At 40.2% G+C, this 18,589-nt stretch overlaps 1 protein-coding gene across 1 annotated transcript in view; it reads left to right on the top strand.

Annotated features, from left to right (window-relative positions):
- The window catches only part of LOC119653796 (sulfite oxidase, mitochondrial), a 32,691-nt gene that overhangs the window by 522 nt on the left and 13,580 nt on the right, over nt 1-18,589 (top strand). The window contains exon 2 of the mRNA XM_038058808.1: nt 54-250. Coding sequence (XP_037914736.1) covers nt 54-250 — 197 coding nt within the window. The remainder of the gene's footprint in view (nt 1-53; nt 251-18,589) is intronic.

Genomic DNA, 18,589 nt, shown 5'->3' with positions numbered 1-18,589 from the left:
TTACGAGTTGATAAGGTGGAAGCGAGTGTCAGTAACGTTATCGTATCTTGCAGGTCTTTGCAGAACCACTTGACAGTGGCTCGCGCCGGAAGCTTTCTCCTCGCCAGAGACACCCTACCTGCCGGAGTCGATGTGCGCCACTCTCACAGTGGGAACGATGGCAACGGAACGAGGAGCTTTAAGAATTTCACATATGGCTTGCTAGCGATTGCGGGCGTCTCTAGTGGCTTCGTGCTGTTCAAATACTTAGGTAAGTTGGAGGTTCGCCTCTCAGAGTTTCTGTGTTGCTAGGCAATGGCCATATGATATACGATGCCCTGCGAATTGCGGTTTTGAAATCGACTTCTGGTGCTGCTCGAGGAGATTAAAATGATAATGGAAGTAAACAAATATGTTTGTGTCCAGATTGAAGAAATAATCGATTCAATTACTTTTATGAAATAAGCGGAGTCCCAAAAACACCTGCAGTGGGTGAATTAGATTATGTGTGGCGATTTGCCACAATATCAATCACGGTCATGTTGTTTTCATGATTATGTAAGTTGATTTTTGCGGTCGTGCTGGTCAGAAGAAGGCTGGGGCCAACATCTTGGGAAGTTGTCGTTGCCGCAAATCCAGAAAGAAAGTTTTTAGCCTTATCTACCCAATCATGTTTATTTTGCCTTTTATAATAGTTTATAAATCGTAGCAATCGCCGATAGATAATCTGCTTGCCACAAAAATGTTAAGACATTTTGTTGTTTTCTGTGAATAAAACTCAGGGGAAATTTGGTGTATATGCTATTTTTCTGCAGTCAGGTTGTAATCGGGTATAATCCCAGTCCTGTAACAATTATTGTAACCTTTTGAACATGGGTCCTCAAACATCAGATCTAATCAAAATTATTTTAGTGCTTCTGAACCAAAAGCGGTTGCCACTAATTTTGCTGCATAGCCTTAGAAACGCTACTAGCCACTGAGGCACTAAAAACTTGGAAGTCCCGGAAACCAGCGGGAATTAGTAGAACAAAAATTCAGCCGAGCCAGAGTCAGTTTGTTTCTGACTCAAATTTGGCAGGATTGACAGCCCGCCCACGCCTTAGTTTTCCAGCGTGCCTTATGATTGCCCGGGTGTCACTTCACCGACAACATTCTAACCATTTCCAGTTAAAATTTTCCGTGCTTGTCAATGCGCTAAACCACTTTAAATTAGGAACTGCAGGCAGTAGTACGGTGTTTTGTGACGCCTGAAATTTCCACATTATTTCTTATTTTTTTAAACAACAAAATAATGCAGGATCAATTGAAATTTTAATAATAATAATAAGCATTAGCGCAACAATCCATATTGGATCAGGGCCTTGAAGTGTGTTAGAGCACTTCATTCAAGACCGTAACAGTACACTACGATACACTGTAGGAGGCAATGTGGTCGGCATTGAGAATATGATTTTAATGAAATGTTAAAATATAGAAACAACTCTTGTTTACTTAATTTTACATTAATTTTTTTGTTTTTATGACCAAAGTAGACCCCTTGAGAAATAGTTGATGTCACTAAGCTTGTCGCGTGATGTGGAACATTGAATCGACAAAAATAACAAAATGAATATATGATTTTCAAAATTGTTGCTTTTTTATACTAAATAATTAAAAAGAAGTTGGAATGAAAAAAATACATTTTATTTCTTAATGCTGAATAGTGAATTTTTTATTTGACTGACAAAAACTCACTGAGGAAGAGGAGAACTGGTCCTCGAAATACAGGTTTATGAGGAATGAAAAACTCATTACTCGGTATTAAGAAATAAAATTTGTTTTTACAAGGTTTTGTGTAAAACAAAACCTTATTAAAATCGCTTCACTGTCTGTCTGTCTGTTATACGCACTTTTTTCCAAACGGCTAAACCGATCCGAACGAAATTTGGTGGACAGATGGAAACTATGAAATCCCACGCATACAGCGAGTGACATAAATTTAGGTGGTGTTTAAAGGGAGCTCCTTATATAGATAAAGGGGGGATTTAAAAAAAAATATCACCGGTTATCATCGTGTAGGGTATCAAATGAAAGGTCTCGATTTGTACTTTTCGAAACTGGCATTAGTTTTTGCGTGAATTGCAAAGTACGTGAGCAAGGAGTCAAAATGTACACACTCATTTTCGGAAACTACCCATCTCAAAAATCAGGAAAGTGCGCTTAGGCCTAGGCCTCAAAATATGTCCCATTCCGAAATCTGCTCAAATAAAGTTACTAATAGTATATTACCAACTTTTAGAAATAGACTGAAAAACCACCTTAGGTTTACCCTAGGAGTACCAAATTGCACCGGCATAGAGGGCAGTATCGTGCATAAGCATGTCAAGTTTCATGAAAATCTAACTATTAGTATCAAAGTTATAGCAGTTCAAACTTATCAATTTCGTGCGAATTAACAGCATCCTAAGCCATACAAATAAGATTTAAGATAATTAACGAGAATAATTGACATTTGAGCAAAATATTAAAATTCTATTCATGAACAATCTATTTCTCCCCAACCCTTTTTAAGGTTTTGTGTGAACGAAAACTTTATTAGAATCGAGTCGGTGTCTGTCTGTCTGTCACACCCGATTTATTCGGAAACGGGTAGACCGATTGTCATGAAAATTAGTGAGAGTATGTAATCGGGTGTTCCCTTTACATGCAGTAAGTGGCGCCATTTTGTGTTAAGTTTAAGGGGGGCTCCCGATGTGAATCGAGGGTGCACATTTTTTTACAGAATGTAGCCATGTGGGGTATCAAAGGAAAGGTCTCAATTTGTGCTGTTCGAAACTGGTTCCATATTTGATATTGGGTGAAACATAGGGGAGTGAGGGCTCAAAATATCACCCCCAAAAGTGTAACAGGTCTCGTTCTCAGAACCTATCCAACCGAAAAATCTGAAAAAAAACCATCTCCACGAAATCTAGGCCTCAAAATATATCCGGTTCCGATATCTGCACAAATAAAGTTAATAATAGTATATTTCCACATTTTAGAAATTTACCCGGAATCCCCCTTATGTTCATCCCAGAAGTACAAAATTTTAGCATGCGTGTAATGAAGAATTATGTTCTTCATTACACGCATGCTAAAATATCTGGTGTCAGTTAAATTCTTGGCATTTGCTAATAATATTAAATTCAGAGTGTGAAGCGTCAAATAATCATTTAAATCAATGATTTATGATTTGTTTAAATAGCTTTCTAAAAAATAGAGATGAATGGAATTTTTAGCTATGTGACATGGAGCTGTCATTGCGCTCGTCGCTCCTCACATCTTCTTCCTTTTCTTCAGCCTTTATGCGGTTCACAAGCGTGTTCGGCTCGTTGTCATCGATTTCGCCTGACCTGGATGTAATCTCGAGGCTTTTAAATCTCCATCCAGCGTATTAAGCCACCGTTGTTTCGGCCGGCCTTTCGGTCGCTTACCACTTCGATGTTCAGACTAATATTAGTAAGTGAATACCCGTTAGCGTTACGTCACCCGGTTGTGGAATGCTATAATACTTCATTCAGATTGCGTTAATGCGTGAAGCAATTTCATTACGCAGTTCTCCATTGGCTGATTCCATTGGTTGATAGCATTGACCCGAGATAATTAAATCGCTTAGTTCTGGCTAGTTCATCGCCGCTGACAGAACTGGGCGATATGTGTGGAGAAACTTTGCATGGGTTTTGTTTTTTGTTTTTTAAAATCATTTTTATTTTTAAGAAATAGGTAACAATAGTATATAGATTGGAAACATGAACAATAAAAAACAATCTTTTCAAATAACAAAAATAACTTAAATCTAATGGCCCCTGTGGGCTCTCAAAGTTTTCGAATAACAATTTACAGGCAGAGAAGAGAACTAGTAAGAAATAAAAATCTAACTTTACAATAAGTTGTCGGGAAATGGTCAAAAACCCGACAGAATTCACTTGGCCTTAGTGGCAAATAAAGAAACATAAAAGTATTAATAAATATTTGATCGCTTCAAAAAATACTTTTAACTTAAATTATTGTTCTTAAAACTATCATAATTATATATTTTATATTATATATTTTTTTTTTTACAATAACATCCATACAAAAAAAACAAAGAATAATAACGTATGTATTTATAAGTTAAAACTGGAGATAAAATCAGCACCCGTTCAATATGTACGTATTTACAAAGCCCCACCAAGAAACAAATGGCAGAACTGAGCACGGCCATCGCTAATCGGCATCCCGCAGCCACCAGTACCAAGATTTCTCTTTTTCATCCCGCTTAATATCAATTGCTCTCGCTCTGGAGTATCTCCAGTCGAATCCCGGAGCCGCCACTGTCAAATTCGGGGGGTATTCTATCCTTTTGTCCGTGGCCCGTCTATGTATCTGATACATAACCGGATCACCGGCAGAATCAAGAATTAGACCATTCCTGTCAAGATACACGAACGCTTCGGGAGGAATGAAGCCTGTCGTGAGAGTTTTCTCGAAATACCCATAATTTGGGTAGAACGGCTGCGAAACCCAAGGGTTCTCACCATGCGAAGCAGATCGCACTATATGATTCCGAATCAATCTGACGATAACTGTGTCGATTCTTGGCACAGCAGCAGCTGCATACATCACTTCATTAGTTATATAGTGCTCATAGTTTGACGAAGCAGTCCTATTAAGCCTCATGCAAGCACGCAGACATTTCCTTTCAAAGATCCTTATTTTCTCCATTTGGCTAGCACTCAAATTAAACCAGATAGCACACCCGTAGGTGAGCACCGGTCTAACCAAAGTAAGATAACAAATAATCTTAACCTTCCGACTAAGATGTGGAGCATAAAAGAGTCTTCGAAGAGACATGAATGCCTTGCGAGCGCTTTCTAGCGCGACTTTAACGTGCTCGTTAAATTGGAGACGCTCGTCAAGACGCACACCCAGGTATCTAACGCACTTCTTATGAGGAATGCGCTCAGAACTATCCTCGTTCGCGACAATGTGGAAATCTCTGCAATTCCTTTTCAAGTTTCTACTGGCATACGCCAAGGAATTTCGAAACGGAATCGTTTCACACTTTTGCGCATTGATTTTCATCCGCCAACTGTTCGTGAAGAACTTAATATCATTGAACATCTTCTGAAGTTCAACTTGCACCTCAGTTACCTTCTTGTGCGCCATGTAGGCTATCAGATCGTCAGTAAAGGCAACCAACGACCTTTTAGGAGATTTATTAAAATCGGAAGAATTGAGCAATTCGCCGGCAAATACCGCAAAAAGTGTAGGCGCAGTCACTGTCCCTTGCTGTAATCCATTCAGCACATGAAATTCTCTGCTAGTAGTGAGATTTCCGTCCGTAATGACAAAGCACTTGCCATACAGCATACTACACATCATCGCTACGAGGTGACTGGGAAACTCATTCTTCAGGAGCCTGAAAATCAGTCCATCCAACCAGACGGTATCAAAGGCTTTCTCCATGTCTATAAGGCAAGCGCCTACGCACTCACCATTGTTAATCCGCCAGCAAATATCAGACGTTACCTTCGTTATTGCATGTATTGTCGAATGTCCAGATCGAAATCCGAATTGCGCGTTCGGCAATAATTCCTTCTTCTTTATATGCCCGTTCAAGGCTTTCAATACCAAAACCTCAAACACCTTGCTGATGTTAGGCAGCAAACTGATTGGGCGGTAGCTTTGAGGGCTGGATGAATCCTTCCCTCTCTTTAAAATCGGGAATACTCGGGCTTTCTTCCATTGTCCTGGAAAGAAGGAATTGTTCAATAAATTATTGAACAAAATGCAATAATTACGAATGGCAATGTCTGGTAAATGCCTGAGGACCACGTTGGGAATGCCATCCATACCGGATGATCTCTTATTGTTTACTCTTCTGAATATGGAAGTTAACTCTACACATGAGACAAAGTAATCAAGCAGATTATCACTCGGTATGAGATCAGCCTGCAACGCAGAGCTAAATTGGAGAACTGTGGTGCCGTTCAGGCTATATTTGAAATTATGGACATCTCGTTCTACAATTTCCGGAAGTCGCATTGGCTCTAAGTCCGTTCTGGGCCGATGCACCGATTCAAAGTGCTCCCCTATAAGTTCGAGTTTTAGAGCATCATCCATCACGATGTAATTGCCTTGCGCATCAGCAGTTACACTATTCGTGTCTATACCTGAGTCAATAAGGTGTTGTATATCGCTGCCACCGACTTTAATTCTCGGTACAGTTATTCGTGACTTCTTCCGGAATAACGTATTTATCTTAGTAAACATGGAATCTGGATCGCTTGGTGAAATACCCTTTAACTTCTCCCGCCATTGGAAGTTCACTTCATTTACGTAATGTTGACGGATAAGATCAAGCGCGATCTTTAGAAGTGATTTGAACTCAACCAATATGGGATGATGATAGTCCCCATATCTCCGATAGATTTTGTTGACGCGAGTGAACAGAAGGCTTTTCACTTTTTTTTTTTTTTCGATATGTGTGGAGAAACTTTGCATGGGTACACATAGGTTATTGTGACAATTTCCGTTCCGTTCAATTTATTTTGGCTTTTTTCAGAAGCTGGTTTATTGGCTTTACAGCAGCTATCATTGCGACTCAGTTTCCATCGAATCCGTACATATAACGCATTTCCTCCTCACGGCAAACTTTCGACAGATAAGGAAGACATGTCTTCCAACTTCTGCTATACTTTCACATATTGGGCAGTGGATAAAAGTGCTCGATACCTTTATCGTTACTTACATCAAATACATATTGTTACTTATATCAGTCTACGATGTTGAGCGCCGATACTCATATTGATATTGTCTATAAAAGAATTGAGCCGACGACAGCACCATTTTAGGTGCATTAAAAGTTAATCGACCCTTCCATAAGTCAAGCTGACGTTCTGATAAGCACGCCCCCATGGTGGAGATATTTACATTGCCTGAAGATAATAGCAACGACGACTCGCTTTTCAGAAACCATATGTATTAGCAAGTCCTCGGCCACTTGCTATTTCTGCAACATAATTGAGGTTGAACACTTGTGGAGTGAACAATTATGGTCCTTATTATAATTTTTCATTAAATAGTTTTCTTTTTCATAATTTCGGCATGACGATACCTCAGATGTAGTTATGATTGTTGTCTTCCGTATGCTCTCTTCAGTTTTTTCAAGTTTGACTCCTGCACATGTTCCAGTTCTAGCAGATTTTATTTTCGGTGATGATTACATGTAGATCTTTGCGTTAGACGACATACCGTTGTTTTGTTATCAGGTATCTGGATATTCTCCTGCAAGCCACTGTGTTTATGTTTTTCTTTCACATTTGTTGGTGTAGCCTTGGCTCGTCCGCGGCTTGTTTGAGATGCCTTTGTGAATCCGAACCGGTTGAGGGTATTTGGGTTACCTTCTCCGGTGATTCTGCTGGGTGGCTCCAACTTAGTTTTGTAGGGCGCTTTGATATTGGTTGCATGGAGCTTGGTTTTTAACCGTGTGCTGCATTCTATGCAAAAATCACGAAAATCAGAAAAAATAGCCTCCGTTAGCGTGACTCTGGAAAGATAGTGGAAAGGTTTTTGCTTGTAACTTGAAAAGTCCACATAGTTATTAAGCCTTGAGAATCCTGTTGAGGTTTTGTTGATTAGCGAGCCACTCGTAAACAAAAGAAGGCTAAACGTATAAATGGTGTGAATAGAATTCCCGTCCCCCTTCCAACTGTTTGCGCTATAGATAATTGTCGATACTTATTACCATATTCTGAGGAACTCCGAGAAACTCATAGCCACTATCTAAATTCTCCCACTCCCTGTCTTGTCTGCTAGATAACATATTTGCTCAAAACTTGGTTTAGGTTTTTAGAAGCGAATAATGAAATAGCAACTATAATTTTAGTTATAGTTCGTAAATTATGATAAAATATGAAATACGATTCAGACAGTCCTCTCCCAATAGAAACAGTTGCTGATAGCAGTTAGAAAATTTAGCTAATTCGAGGAATTTGCTGATGCAACATTACATCTGGATTAGTCCTTACTGCAGCTGGAACCGCTCAGTATAGTTTAGCAAAATTGTAATCATGATTATGATTACGATTATAATCAGAAAGTGGATATGATTACGTGATTCCTCGATTGTAATCATAATCTTAACCACCGTGAAATCATCATGGACCATGAGTAGTGTCATTTGTGCTTTATGCAGTGGAAATGATGTTTTCGTGCAAGTTGACACCAGAAAAACTAATGCCTGTACTCATTTCAGACATCAAACAGACAAATGTCTGTCTCCAGTAACTGTTTGTTCAATACAAACTATTATATCAGGCAAAAATCCGTGCTTGTTTTAAACAAATGTCAGTGTGTATCTCAGACATTAGAGCGACAAACGTCTGTTCCAAATATCAAACAGACAAATGTTTGTCTCAGAAAAATTATTTGAGGCAAAGTCTGTGGCTGTGTTTGTTTGTCTCAGGTATCAGACAGACAATCACTATCACCAACCATCTAAAATCATTACCGTTAATATTATTTCTCCAACCACATCTCAGGTTGAAGTCATATAAATGGATATGTCAGCAAATAGCAAAATTAATTATTATTATATCTGAGTGTAATTATGCGGTGTTTCCAACGATTAATAAACTGCAATAATAAAAAACTTGTTGTTTCTATTTCCTTGTCAACAAGTACTTGTTAGCACTGATGAAGGGAACAAGTGGTTCCCGAAATATCGATATTTGCAAGAATAAATATCTACACCAATGAAATAGAAACAACAAGTTTTTAATTATTTCAGATATTATTTTAAATTTTCTTTTGTCCGGACAGCTAAGTGGTTAGAGCACAAGGTTGTCGTACGGAAGGTTTCGGCTCAAATCTCACTGGTGGCAGTGGGATTTGTATCGTGGTTTGACGTCGGATACCAGTCGACTGAGCTGTAAATGAGTACCTGAGTCAAATCACGGTAATAATCCCGGGCGAACGCAATGCTGACCACATAGTAATCATGGCTAAAAGAGATTACGATGAACTAATATTCGAAAAGTTAAGATTGAGAAATCTTTTCGAATTAAGGAACGATCCACTTCCAGAATCCATTAAGCGCGTAGAAAATGTGCATTATCCTAAATCTTGCGAAGTTTAGAATGTCTAACCCGTCACTTGCGCGAATTCTATGCCAACCAAAAATCCATAAACCGGGCAATGAAATGAGGGAGATTATTATCGACTTCAACTCACCCACACACAACATCGCAAAATGAGTAATTAAAGAAATCTATAAACTTGGAATAATCTACAGCGAAACATCAGTGAAGAATACTAAGTGGTCAATAAACTTAAGAATATAGAATTACAATATAGAATTAAACTTAAGAATATAGAATTACAGTCGAAATAATAGTTTCGTATGACGTAATGGCATTAATCACTAGTACACCTATAAAAGAAGCTATTTCCAATCTAGAAGATTTGTTAGTCTTACTGGACATAATACAGAAAGGAGTAGAAAAAGCCAAACTACTGAAGAAACTATCAGCTATATGCATGACAGAAAACTACTCCACCTTCAGGGGCCGCATCGGCAAAACAATTAAAGTATCTCTAAAGCATGTGGCGCGTCGATGCCTAGGTGATGCTCATTCCCCACTAGAAGACCCAATTATTAATGGATTAGTGAACTTGCCAGTCTTCGATCGATTTGAAACCGAGCCAGACAAACGGCGTAGAGGGCAATAGGTAGGATCCATCAAGGGCAAAAGGACCATGCCTATAGGGAAGCCCGCAAGAATCTCAACCTCGCCATCCAGCGGAGTAAGAGGGAATGTTTTAAGCAGCTCTGTTCAGAAGCGGACATAAATCCGTGGGGTAGTGCCTATAAAACCGTGACAAGATGATTCAGAGGCCGTTCATCTCCGCAGATCACGTTCCCTATACTCTTGTTAAAAATAATCCAGGGGTTATTTCCATCCCCCAATGAAATGGCATCGATTGCACCAGCCACCACGGACGGGCAGCTGGAGATCTGCAGTCGAATAGGTGACAACAAAGCCCCGCGTCTGGACGGCACACCGAGTAAGGCCTTCAAATTTGCCGTCAAATGTAAATCGGATAAGCTCGCGGAGCTCTTGTCTTATACCATAGAAGCGGCGGAAGCTGATGCTGCTGCCTAAGGCTGGCAAGCCTCCTTTGGACCCATATGTCTTCTAGATACTATGTTGGAGTTTGAAAATGAGTTGGAAAATGTTGGAGTAGGTAATTTATAAGAGAGCCAAGGAGGCTTTTCAGATCAGCAGTATGGGTTTCGTAAAGCCAGACCAGTAATGCCATCAAAGTGGTTATTGGCTTGGCCGAAAATGCAATTCACGAAAGGGGTTGTACCAGCAAATATTGCGTGGTGGCGACCCTGGATGTCGAGAATGCATTCAACCTTCAAGTTGTGCTCAAGCAATCAGTACTGTTAAGGCTTAGATAGAGAGTGCTGGAAGCGGTCCTCATCACTAAGTGCTGCAAGAGAAATCTTGCCTCCATTGGAATTGGGAATCGTATCATCACTTCCAAGCCACCTATCAAATACTTGGGAGTGATGATAGACGGGAAATTCAATTTCAAAGAGGCATACAGAGCATACTTGTGAAAAAGAATCCACCACAATCATGGCTCTGACAAGGGTGATGCCGAGCGTAGGAGGGCCGAGGCATACTTGCAGACATCCATAGCCAGGGTGGTAAGTTCTATCCTGCTATATGCAGTCCTAGTTTGGGGAAAAGCGCATGTTTTAGGCAATGCACATAAACTGAGTGCGGTCTACAGAACAACAGCCTTAAGGATGTGTTCTGCCTTCAGGACCGTCTCCAATGATGCAGCGTTCGCTATTTCGGGAATGATGCCGATTGACATCCTGGTAACCGAGATGATGAGCATATATCACACCAGGGCCATCTTTATCCTTTATCGATGATAAAGGTCGAAAGGGAGAGATCCATAAGCAAATGGCAACAGCGATAGAGCTATTCAGAAAAGAGTCGCAATTACAGGTTTACCCCTTCCACCGGGGAGAGAACGCATGGAGAGATCAATTATAATCTCAACTAGTTTCTCACCGGCCATGAGGGATACTGACAATACGTCAATTGGATACCTCACCTAATTGTACAAACTACCACGGAGTCCCAGAAGATCGCCCGTTATGTAATACCTAAAGGTGGTTCCACGGGGTGGGTTGAAAGTGGTTTTAGTGACGTGCCCAGTCCAGACTTTTTTCAAGATTTCCACTTCTTTAAAAAAAAAAATAAAAAATGAAGACAGACCCATTGAATCAATTTTAATAAGGTTTTGTTTCAAAACAAAATATGCGACAGTAGTGATCGCGACGACATCGAACCGATCATCGGCCCAGGTGAGAATACAAGAGCGATTGATGCAAACCTTTTGCACAGATTATGAACTTACGCAAGGCAATAGGTTGTCCCTAAAGTCGTTAAACCTGAAGTGAAAGTGAAGTTAAATACCATATTTAGGAGGAGTGGAGAATCTCCAACGAAGTATGTGTATATAATAGCCTTGAAAATACGCTGTAGCGGTTATTTGGACGTATCATCCATAGATAACCCACTTTCACCTCTGATAAGTGAGATATTTATGGCTAACCTAGAGAAGAAAAAGGCAGCCAACAACATAAGGCATAGGGTATGGATATGTTATGTGGACGATATACTTGCTATAATTAAAGATAGCAAAAAGCAGATTATTCTACAGAATATAAACCAGCTACTCCCCAAATTCAATTTATAATAGCAATAAAGTAGAATTTGATATCTTCAGTAAAGATAGTTCGACACAAAGGACTATCATAAGTACATGGAACCACTCATACCAGCACCATGACCAAATTGTTCCTTATGTAGTCCTTTATACAAATGCAACATTTTGTAGTTCTAGCATGAACATTTAGGGGGGTTTCCAGCAAAATTTCTAAAATATGCTAATATGATATTATTAACTTCATTTGTGCAGATATCGGAACCGGATGTATGTTGAGGCCTAGATTTCGCTCAGATACATTACTGTGATTTTTTCCGATTTTTCGATTTGATATATAGGTTCTGAGAATGAGACCTGTTACACTTTTTGATGGTCATATTTTGAGCCCTCATTCTCCTATGTTTCACCCGATATTAAACATGGAATCAGTTTCGAAAAGTAATAATTGAGCCCTTTGGTTTGATACCCCACATGACTACATTCTGTGAAAAAACGCATCCCATAAACTTAACAACAACATCAAACCGTACTGGTCAAACACGAAGAAGAATAAGGATAGGAGAATACAACTTTGTGACCGTTGACAATTTCTCCTATCTAGGGTCGAAAATCACAACCGATAACAACTACGATGATGAAATCTGCGCACGGTTGTTGTTAGCCAACAGAGCCTATTTCAGCTTACAAAGACTGTTTCGCTCGAAACGTCTCACCATAGGGTCAAAGCTCTTACTGTACAAGACTATGATCTTGCCAGTCCTCATGTATTCCTCGGAAACTTGGGTTCTTAGCAAGAAAAATTGTGAACTCTTGGCCGCGTTCGAGAGAAGAATCCTCCGAAGAATTTTTGGCCCCCTACATGAGGATGGACGATTCCGTAGCCTACACAATGACGAAATCGATGAGCGATACCATGACCGTCCGGTTGTGGATAAAATCCGGCTCAATAGGTTATGGTGGGCGGGTCACTTAATCCGTATGGATGAGGATGATCCCACTTGGAAAGTCTATAAGGGCAATATCTATGGTAGAAAAAGAAGACGAGGCAGACCCTGCCTAAGATGGAGCGATGGCGTAGGCGAGGACGCCAGACAGCTTTTAGGGATATCGAATTGGTGGACCTCGGCGCAAAACCGGGATGTCTGGAATTCCTTATTAAGGCAGGCCTAGACCGGATACCGGTTGTTGCGCCGTTGATGATGATAAACTTAAGACAAAGTGGCGCCATTTGCTATATGTAAAGGGAACATCAGATCACACACTCTTACACATTTTCATGGCAATTGGTCCAGCCGTTTCCGAATAAATCGGGTGTGACAAACAGACAGACAGACGAACAGACAGACATCGAATCGATTCTAATAAGGTTTTGTTTCACACAAAACCTTAAAATGTAAAGCAAAGCATATAGGATAAGTATCACCTACTCCAAGGAATTTTTCGACGAGATACGTTAACTGCAGAGAAAGACCAAAAACAACACAAACAAAAGAATGGGATATACTGGATGAAGTGCAATAATTGTCCTAAAACGTATTTTGGCCAGACAAAAAGACTGGTCCATGTCCGGGTCAAAGAGCACCTAAATGAGGCAGAATTAGCCAAACGTCAGAATAGGCAGCACATAAGATCATCCATGGCGAAATACATAATAGAAAAAAGGCAAGTAATGGACAAGGTAGAAATACTAAAAGAGGGCCAACAAGCAAACTTTGACTCTTACGAAAGTTTCTCTTTGATAGAAAAACCTAGGAAACCCCTCTAAACACTGATCTAGGATTCCAGGCTAAACTTATTAGGATAATATAATTACACAGCTTTTAGGGTTAAGAATTAGGTATAACAATATAGCAAGATTAAGCAACCGTGACTGAAAATACACGAGGTTACATGATTATGATTACGTGATTACAATCATAATCACGAAAGACAATCAGCCAGTCATGAAATTCGTAATTATGATTTTGTCCAGTTCCTTTTTATCCGAGCTATTAATATTCAGATCTCTGCAAGTTCAAAACCCAGATTCTCTCTCATTTTCTATCGCTAAAGTGGTTGAATCTTTAGTAGCACCTCATAGGCATGCCTTCTATTTTCACTTTCTTTTTATTAACAATTTATGTCTTTTACTGTTCATACTCTTTCGCAGTTTCTGTAATCGCTTCCGAAGGACTATAAAATCTGTCAACTTTACTTAGTAAATATTTATTCACACTATTAGCATCCACTATCTGGTAAACAAACCGCATTGTGGTTTTAATCAGTAGTTTACTGGGCTAATAATCAAATATAAACATCATTAATGAGATGCCACATGGTAAATGCTTCCCCCGGGTGTGTGCGGAAGGCGCCTGTATTTAATGTTTAGAAGCAGCAATCATCTAATGGGTATTGGGAGATTAATAACCTGCAGGAAGGAAGAGTAATCATTGTTATACGATAAGAGTGCCTAAATATTGTGCTGTATGTATATAGATGTATTAGAACGTAATGAAATTGGGAGGTGTATAAATTAAAAACTCAGATGATTCACTTAGCGACATACTACGGTGTCCAAAAAGAAAGACCAGCGCGTTTAAACTGCATATCCTCCTCTTCTTACTTGTTGACTTCGATGTGCCAAGCCACGGATCTTATTGTTGGTCGCTCTTGTAAGGTGGCTTTCTAAGATAAGGCGTATACCTATTTACTCAGTAGGAGAAAGGTTTTGAACTCTTTTCTTCACCTGGGTGGTGTCCTATTTGCTTTTCGCTAGGGACCTCACCTGAGATGTTCTCTTGAGGATTTCATTTTGTTGAAGTTCTTTAATTTGGGAACTAAGCTTTAACGTAAGTTTCTCTAGTCTGTTTTTGCTACATTAGTAATTGGCTTTACAGCTCAAGATTTTCTATCCTTTGCAGTTAATATGATGTTTTCTGTGGTTTGGGTTTAGATTTTGTAACCGTTGAACTTCTAATGAAAGGGTCGATCAAGTACAATAAATGCTCCTCCCCAGAATATGTAGAAGCGGCCTCATAGGAGGTCTGTGATCTGTGGTATTTAATCCATTCTTTTACTCCATTGAATATATATGGTCGCCGTTTATCCCTTGGTGGGGTATAGCGCGTCAACAACACTTACGCGTCATCGTTCGTGGTTACATGAAATGCGCTTCAGCTACCCCCACGACTTCCCGAGATACTCGCACTCTTACTCTACTCTTTTGCACCAAGTGCAAGGGCACGGCCCACTTCTCGACACACCACACACGACGTAGACAGGTGTTTTTCGAAGGCTTGGAGTTTTGAGTAACAGTGGGGTACACTTTCACTTTGCAGATTTTAGATAAGACAACGAAAGCAGATCTAGCGTTGTTAATGTGTCGGGCCAAATCCAGTTCGGTGACCCGTTGGCAGAAACCACGCTTCCTAGATATATAAATTGATTTACGTGTTTGATATTCTGCCTACTAATACATGGTTTTGTTGGTATTTATCATCATCATCATCATCATCAACGGCGCAACAACCGGTATCCGGTCTAGGCCTGCCTTAATAAGGAACTCCAGACATCCCGGTTTTGCGCCGAGGTCCACCAATTCGATATCCCTAAAAGCTCTACTTGTTTCTGTTTTCAAATCCAGAACCATTTGACCAAAAAAAAGAAAAAGTTTGATGACCCGGTGAGAGAACCAACAGAGGTCATTACCGTAGTCTGGATGTTTGAGGAAAGATGTCAACGTCCGATGAACTCCTCCACGTCCTCCGGACGTATTAGAGTGTGCATTGGGACGCCACTCATGTTTGCTCACCACCTTATCCTTGGGAGGCGTGAGTTGACTTCATTTAGGCATATACAATCATCGTTAGTAGCCTTTGCTGAGTTAAAGGCGATCAAGAACTTGACTCCAAGTCATCCTGGTATGGCAATTTAAAAGAAGTCAGCGTAACGGACATATGACTTTCAATTGGCTCTTAAGTGGAGTTCGATTCAATTTAGTTATCATCATCTATGGCGCAACAACCGGTATCCTATCTAGGCCTGCCTTAATAGGGAACTCCAGACATCCCGGTTTTGCGCCGAGGTCCACCAATCGTGGCTCTTATAGGGTTTCAAAACAACCTGAACAGAAACTGTGGTTTCGACAATTATGAAAGCAAATATTCAAATAGTTTGCCTAGTTTACCATTGATAAATCTTGTTTTTATTTGTGCTTCTGTTGTAAAAAATAGTAACGGACGTTAGACTTATCTAGTTGAATATAAAGTCACGCATTAAAAATACGCTGGGATTATTATTATATTGGTAACTGCTGCATAAGCTGCGTTAATTAAGAAGAAACGTTCTTTAAATTAGATATGGGCTGTGCAACAATTAGCTGTATGCTCAAGACTTCCAGCACGTCCCAAAGGAAAACATGGAACATCACCCATTGGTGTGTTTTCGTTGGAGTCGTGGAAATTTTGGCTACCTATGTGTCCTCTTCTGTGGATTATTTAAGCTGAGGATTGTTGCAGGTTGCATACGAGTCTTTTAGTAGTACTGGGCGTAATACGAACCCGATTTTTTTTTTATTTCGCAACAAATTTAACAACGGGCGTACACGTTTCGGCAACTTTTTGATAATTGCAAAGCAAAAGCGTTATAAACACAAAATAATTTTCATAATTTTAACTTTTTCCGGAATTATAAATCGCAATCAAATCTTCAAGGGTTATTCACATCTGATGAAGTGGCTATCCGCAATTCTGAAAAAGAAGCCAACTAGTACTTTTCTATTAAACTTTTTATTTTGAATTGAAATAAAACAGTAAATATGTTAAGTGATAAAAAATATGCTACTTGCTTAAAAAACCTTTCGTCGATGCACATCGGGAAGGCATTTAGTCGACTCGCGTGGCTAATCTATCTACCGGTATTTTCTGCAGTCCATTCCCCAATATTATGGTCCACTTATTTGAACTTCAGTAATATTTACCATATATTTTCTTCTCAAACGCCTTTTATAGACGGTCCTTTGAATTTGAGTCAGTGCTCACTCATTAACTTTTTAAGTAAAATAGTCCTCACTCATTAACTTTTTAAGTAAAATACAAAATGACTTGTTGTATCCTACGTTCCTCCTCCGATTTTACCTCAATGACCCTTTCCAACCACTTCGTTAGAGATATCCGTGTATATTGCTTTGTAATTTAGCCTCTCCTCCGCAACTGTCGTTACATCGCTCTTGAAACTGCACAACGCAAATTTCCCCAATCCGTCTTTTATGGAAAGAACTTTCCGCTTGTGTACTCTTCCCTCAGTTCTGCACTCTTGGTCTCCCTTATCTGCAATAACACCGAATCTTTCTTGATATGTGTACTCTTTTTTTCCTTTTCCTCGGTCTTCCGTGCCACATGCAGTGCTAGCATTTTTGCAGTTCAGCTCACGGAACTCGACAACTTACTTTACTTGCTGATTCCGAGATTATGCAGTCCTACAATGCCCTACAGCTTGGTTCCTTTGACTTTGATTGCACCTCTACCCTTTTCATAGGGTAGATTTAGTGACTTCCTTGCTCCTCCCTCGTGCGCTGTGGGTTGGGGCTTGAGAATACACTCAAAGTTTTTCTTGCTCATCGTAAAAGGCGACTAAAAGAGATAGGAATTTGTGAGCTAGCAATGCCTCAGATAGAACTGATCTCACAACCTCTGGCTATTCAAAACGGACTATCATTGGCTTTTGAGAATTGCCCACACTGCTCGGCAACGGTAGCGAGAATTCATTCCAATCATATAATCTCGATATTCTGAGCCTAAACGGGAGATGGCGGAGAGTACTCCTCTCCCTCTTGTCGCACTAATGGCAATGCGCTTTTGTACTCTGGAAAGCCAAGTAGTAGCAGACGTGAAAGTCGAATTGTTACTTACGGTTACCCCAAAGCGCGCTTTTTTGTCTTGAGAGCCGATTATTGACAGGATTTTGACTACAAGATTTCGGTCCTTGTTAAAGGGCATCACAATTGTATAGTACTGTGCACCAACGGAAGTATTCTTTCTACGAGCAATTAGACGCAGTTCAGGAGTGGCTTCCTAAAGGTGACATTGCGATTGTGATGAATGGTCTGAATGCAACGGTGGGCTCTGATAACACCTTGCTCGGATATGTGATGATGAAATACAGTCTTGGCAACTGTAACGATAATGGTGGGAAGTTTTTGGATTTCTGCAGCTTTTATCGTCTCGTCATTGCTTTCACACTGCTCGAGCAAAGACCCTGCCATAAGGTCAGTTGGGTTTCAAACGATCGACACCATATGGGCAATCAGATCGAGCACTTTGCAATCAGCAGTAGGTTTAGGCGTTGTCTTCTGGATGTGCATAACAAGCCTCGAAAGAAATCGCCATCTGACGGTCGCTTACATTAGTTTGCGTGTTGCGTCCGCCACTTCTCATAGGTTTGGAGAGCTTCCATCACCCAAGTTTAATATCGACGGCTTGTATGATCCAGCTGTTGCTCGACAGTGGGGAACTCTCTTGCTCATCGGAGAATAGAAATAGTGAGTAACTCGCGTGAGAATATCGATGAGCATCAGGCCACCATGAAAAGTGCATTTTTTCTCGGGTACTACACAGGTCGTCGATTACATCCCGAATTGGCGACTTAAGATTTGGCTGAATATGAAATTGTAAAAGCAGGCTGGGCTTGGCGGTCTCCCAGCACAATTACCTGTCGCTGAACCTGCAGCTTCTGCAGATCCACTACTTCCACTCGTACGGAAATCCGAGGAATCCGAGACCAGAGAGTGGAAGAAGGGGATGATCGTTAAGATTTCAAAGGAGGGCCTCCGCTTTGAGGATGACAATTGGAAGGATTTCTACGTATTCTCTGCCGT

This window comes from Hermetia illucens, chromosome 4 (genome assembly GCF_905115235.1).
Source record: "Hermetia illucens chromosome 4, iHerIll2.2.curated.20191125, whole genome shotgun sequence".
Lineage (NCBI taxonomy): Eukaryota > Metazoa > Arthropoda > Insecta > Diptera > Stratiomyidae > Hermetia > Hermetia illucens.
This window is presented reverse-complemented; position numbering and strand designations above follow the sequence as displayed.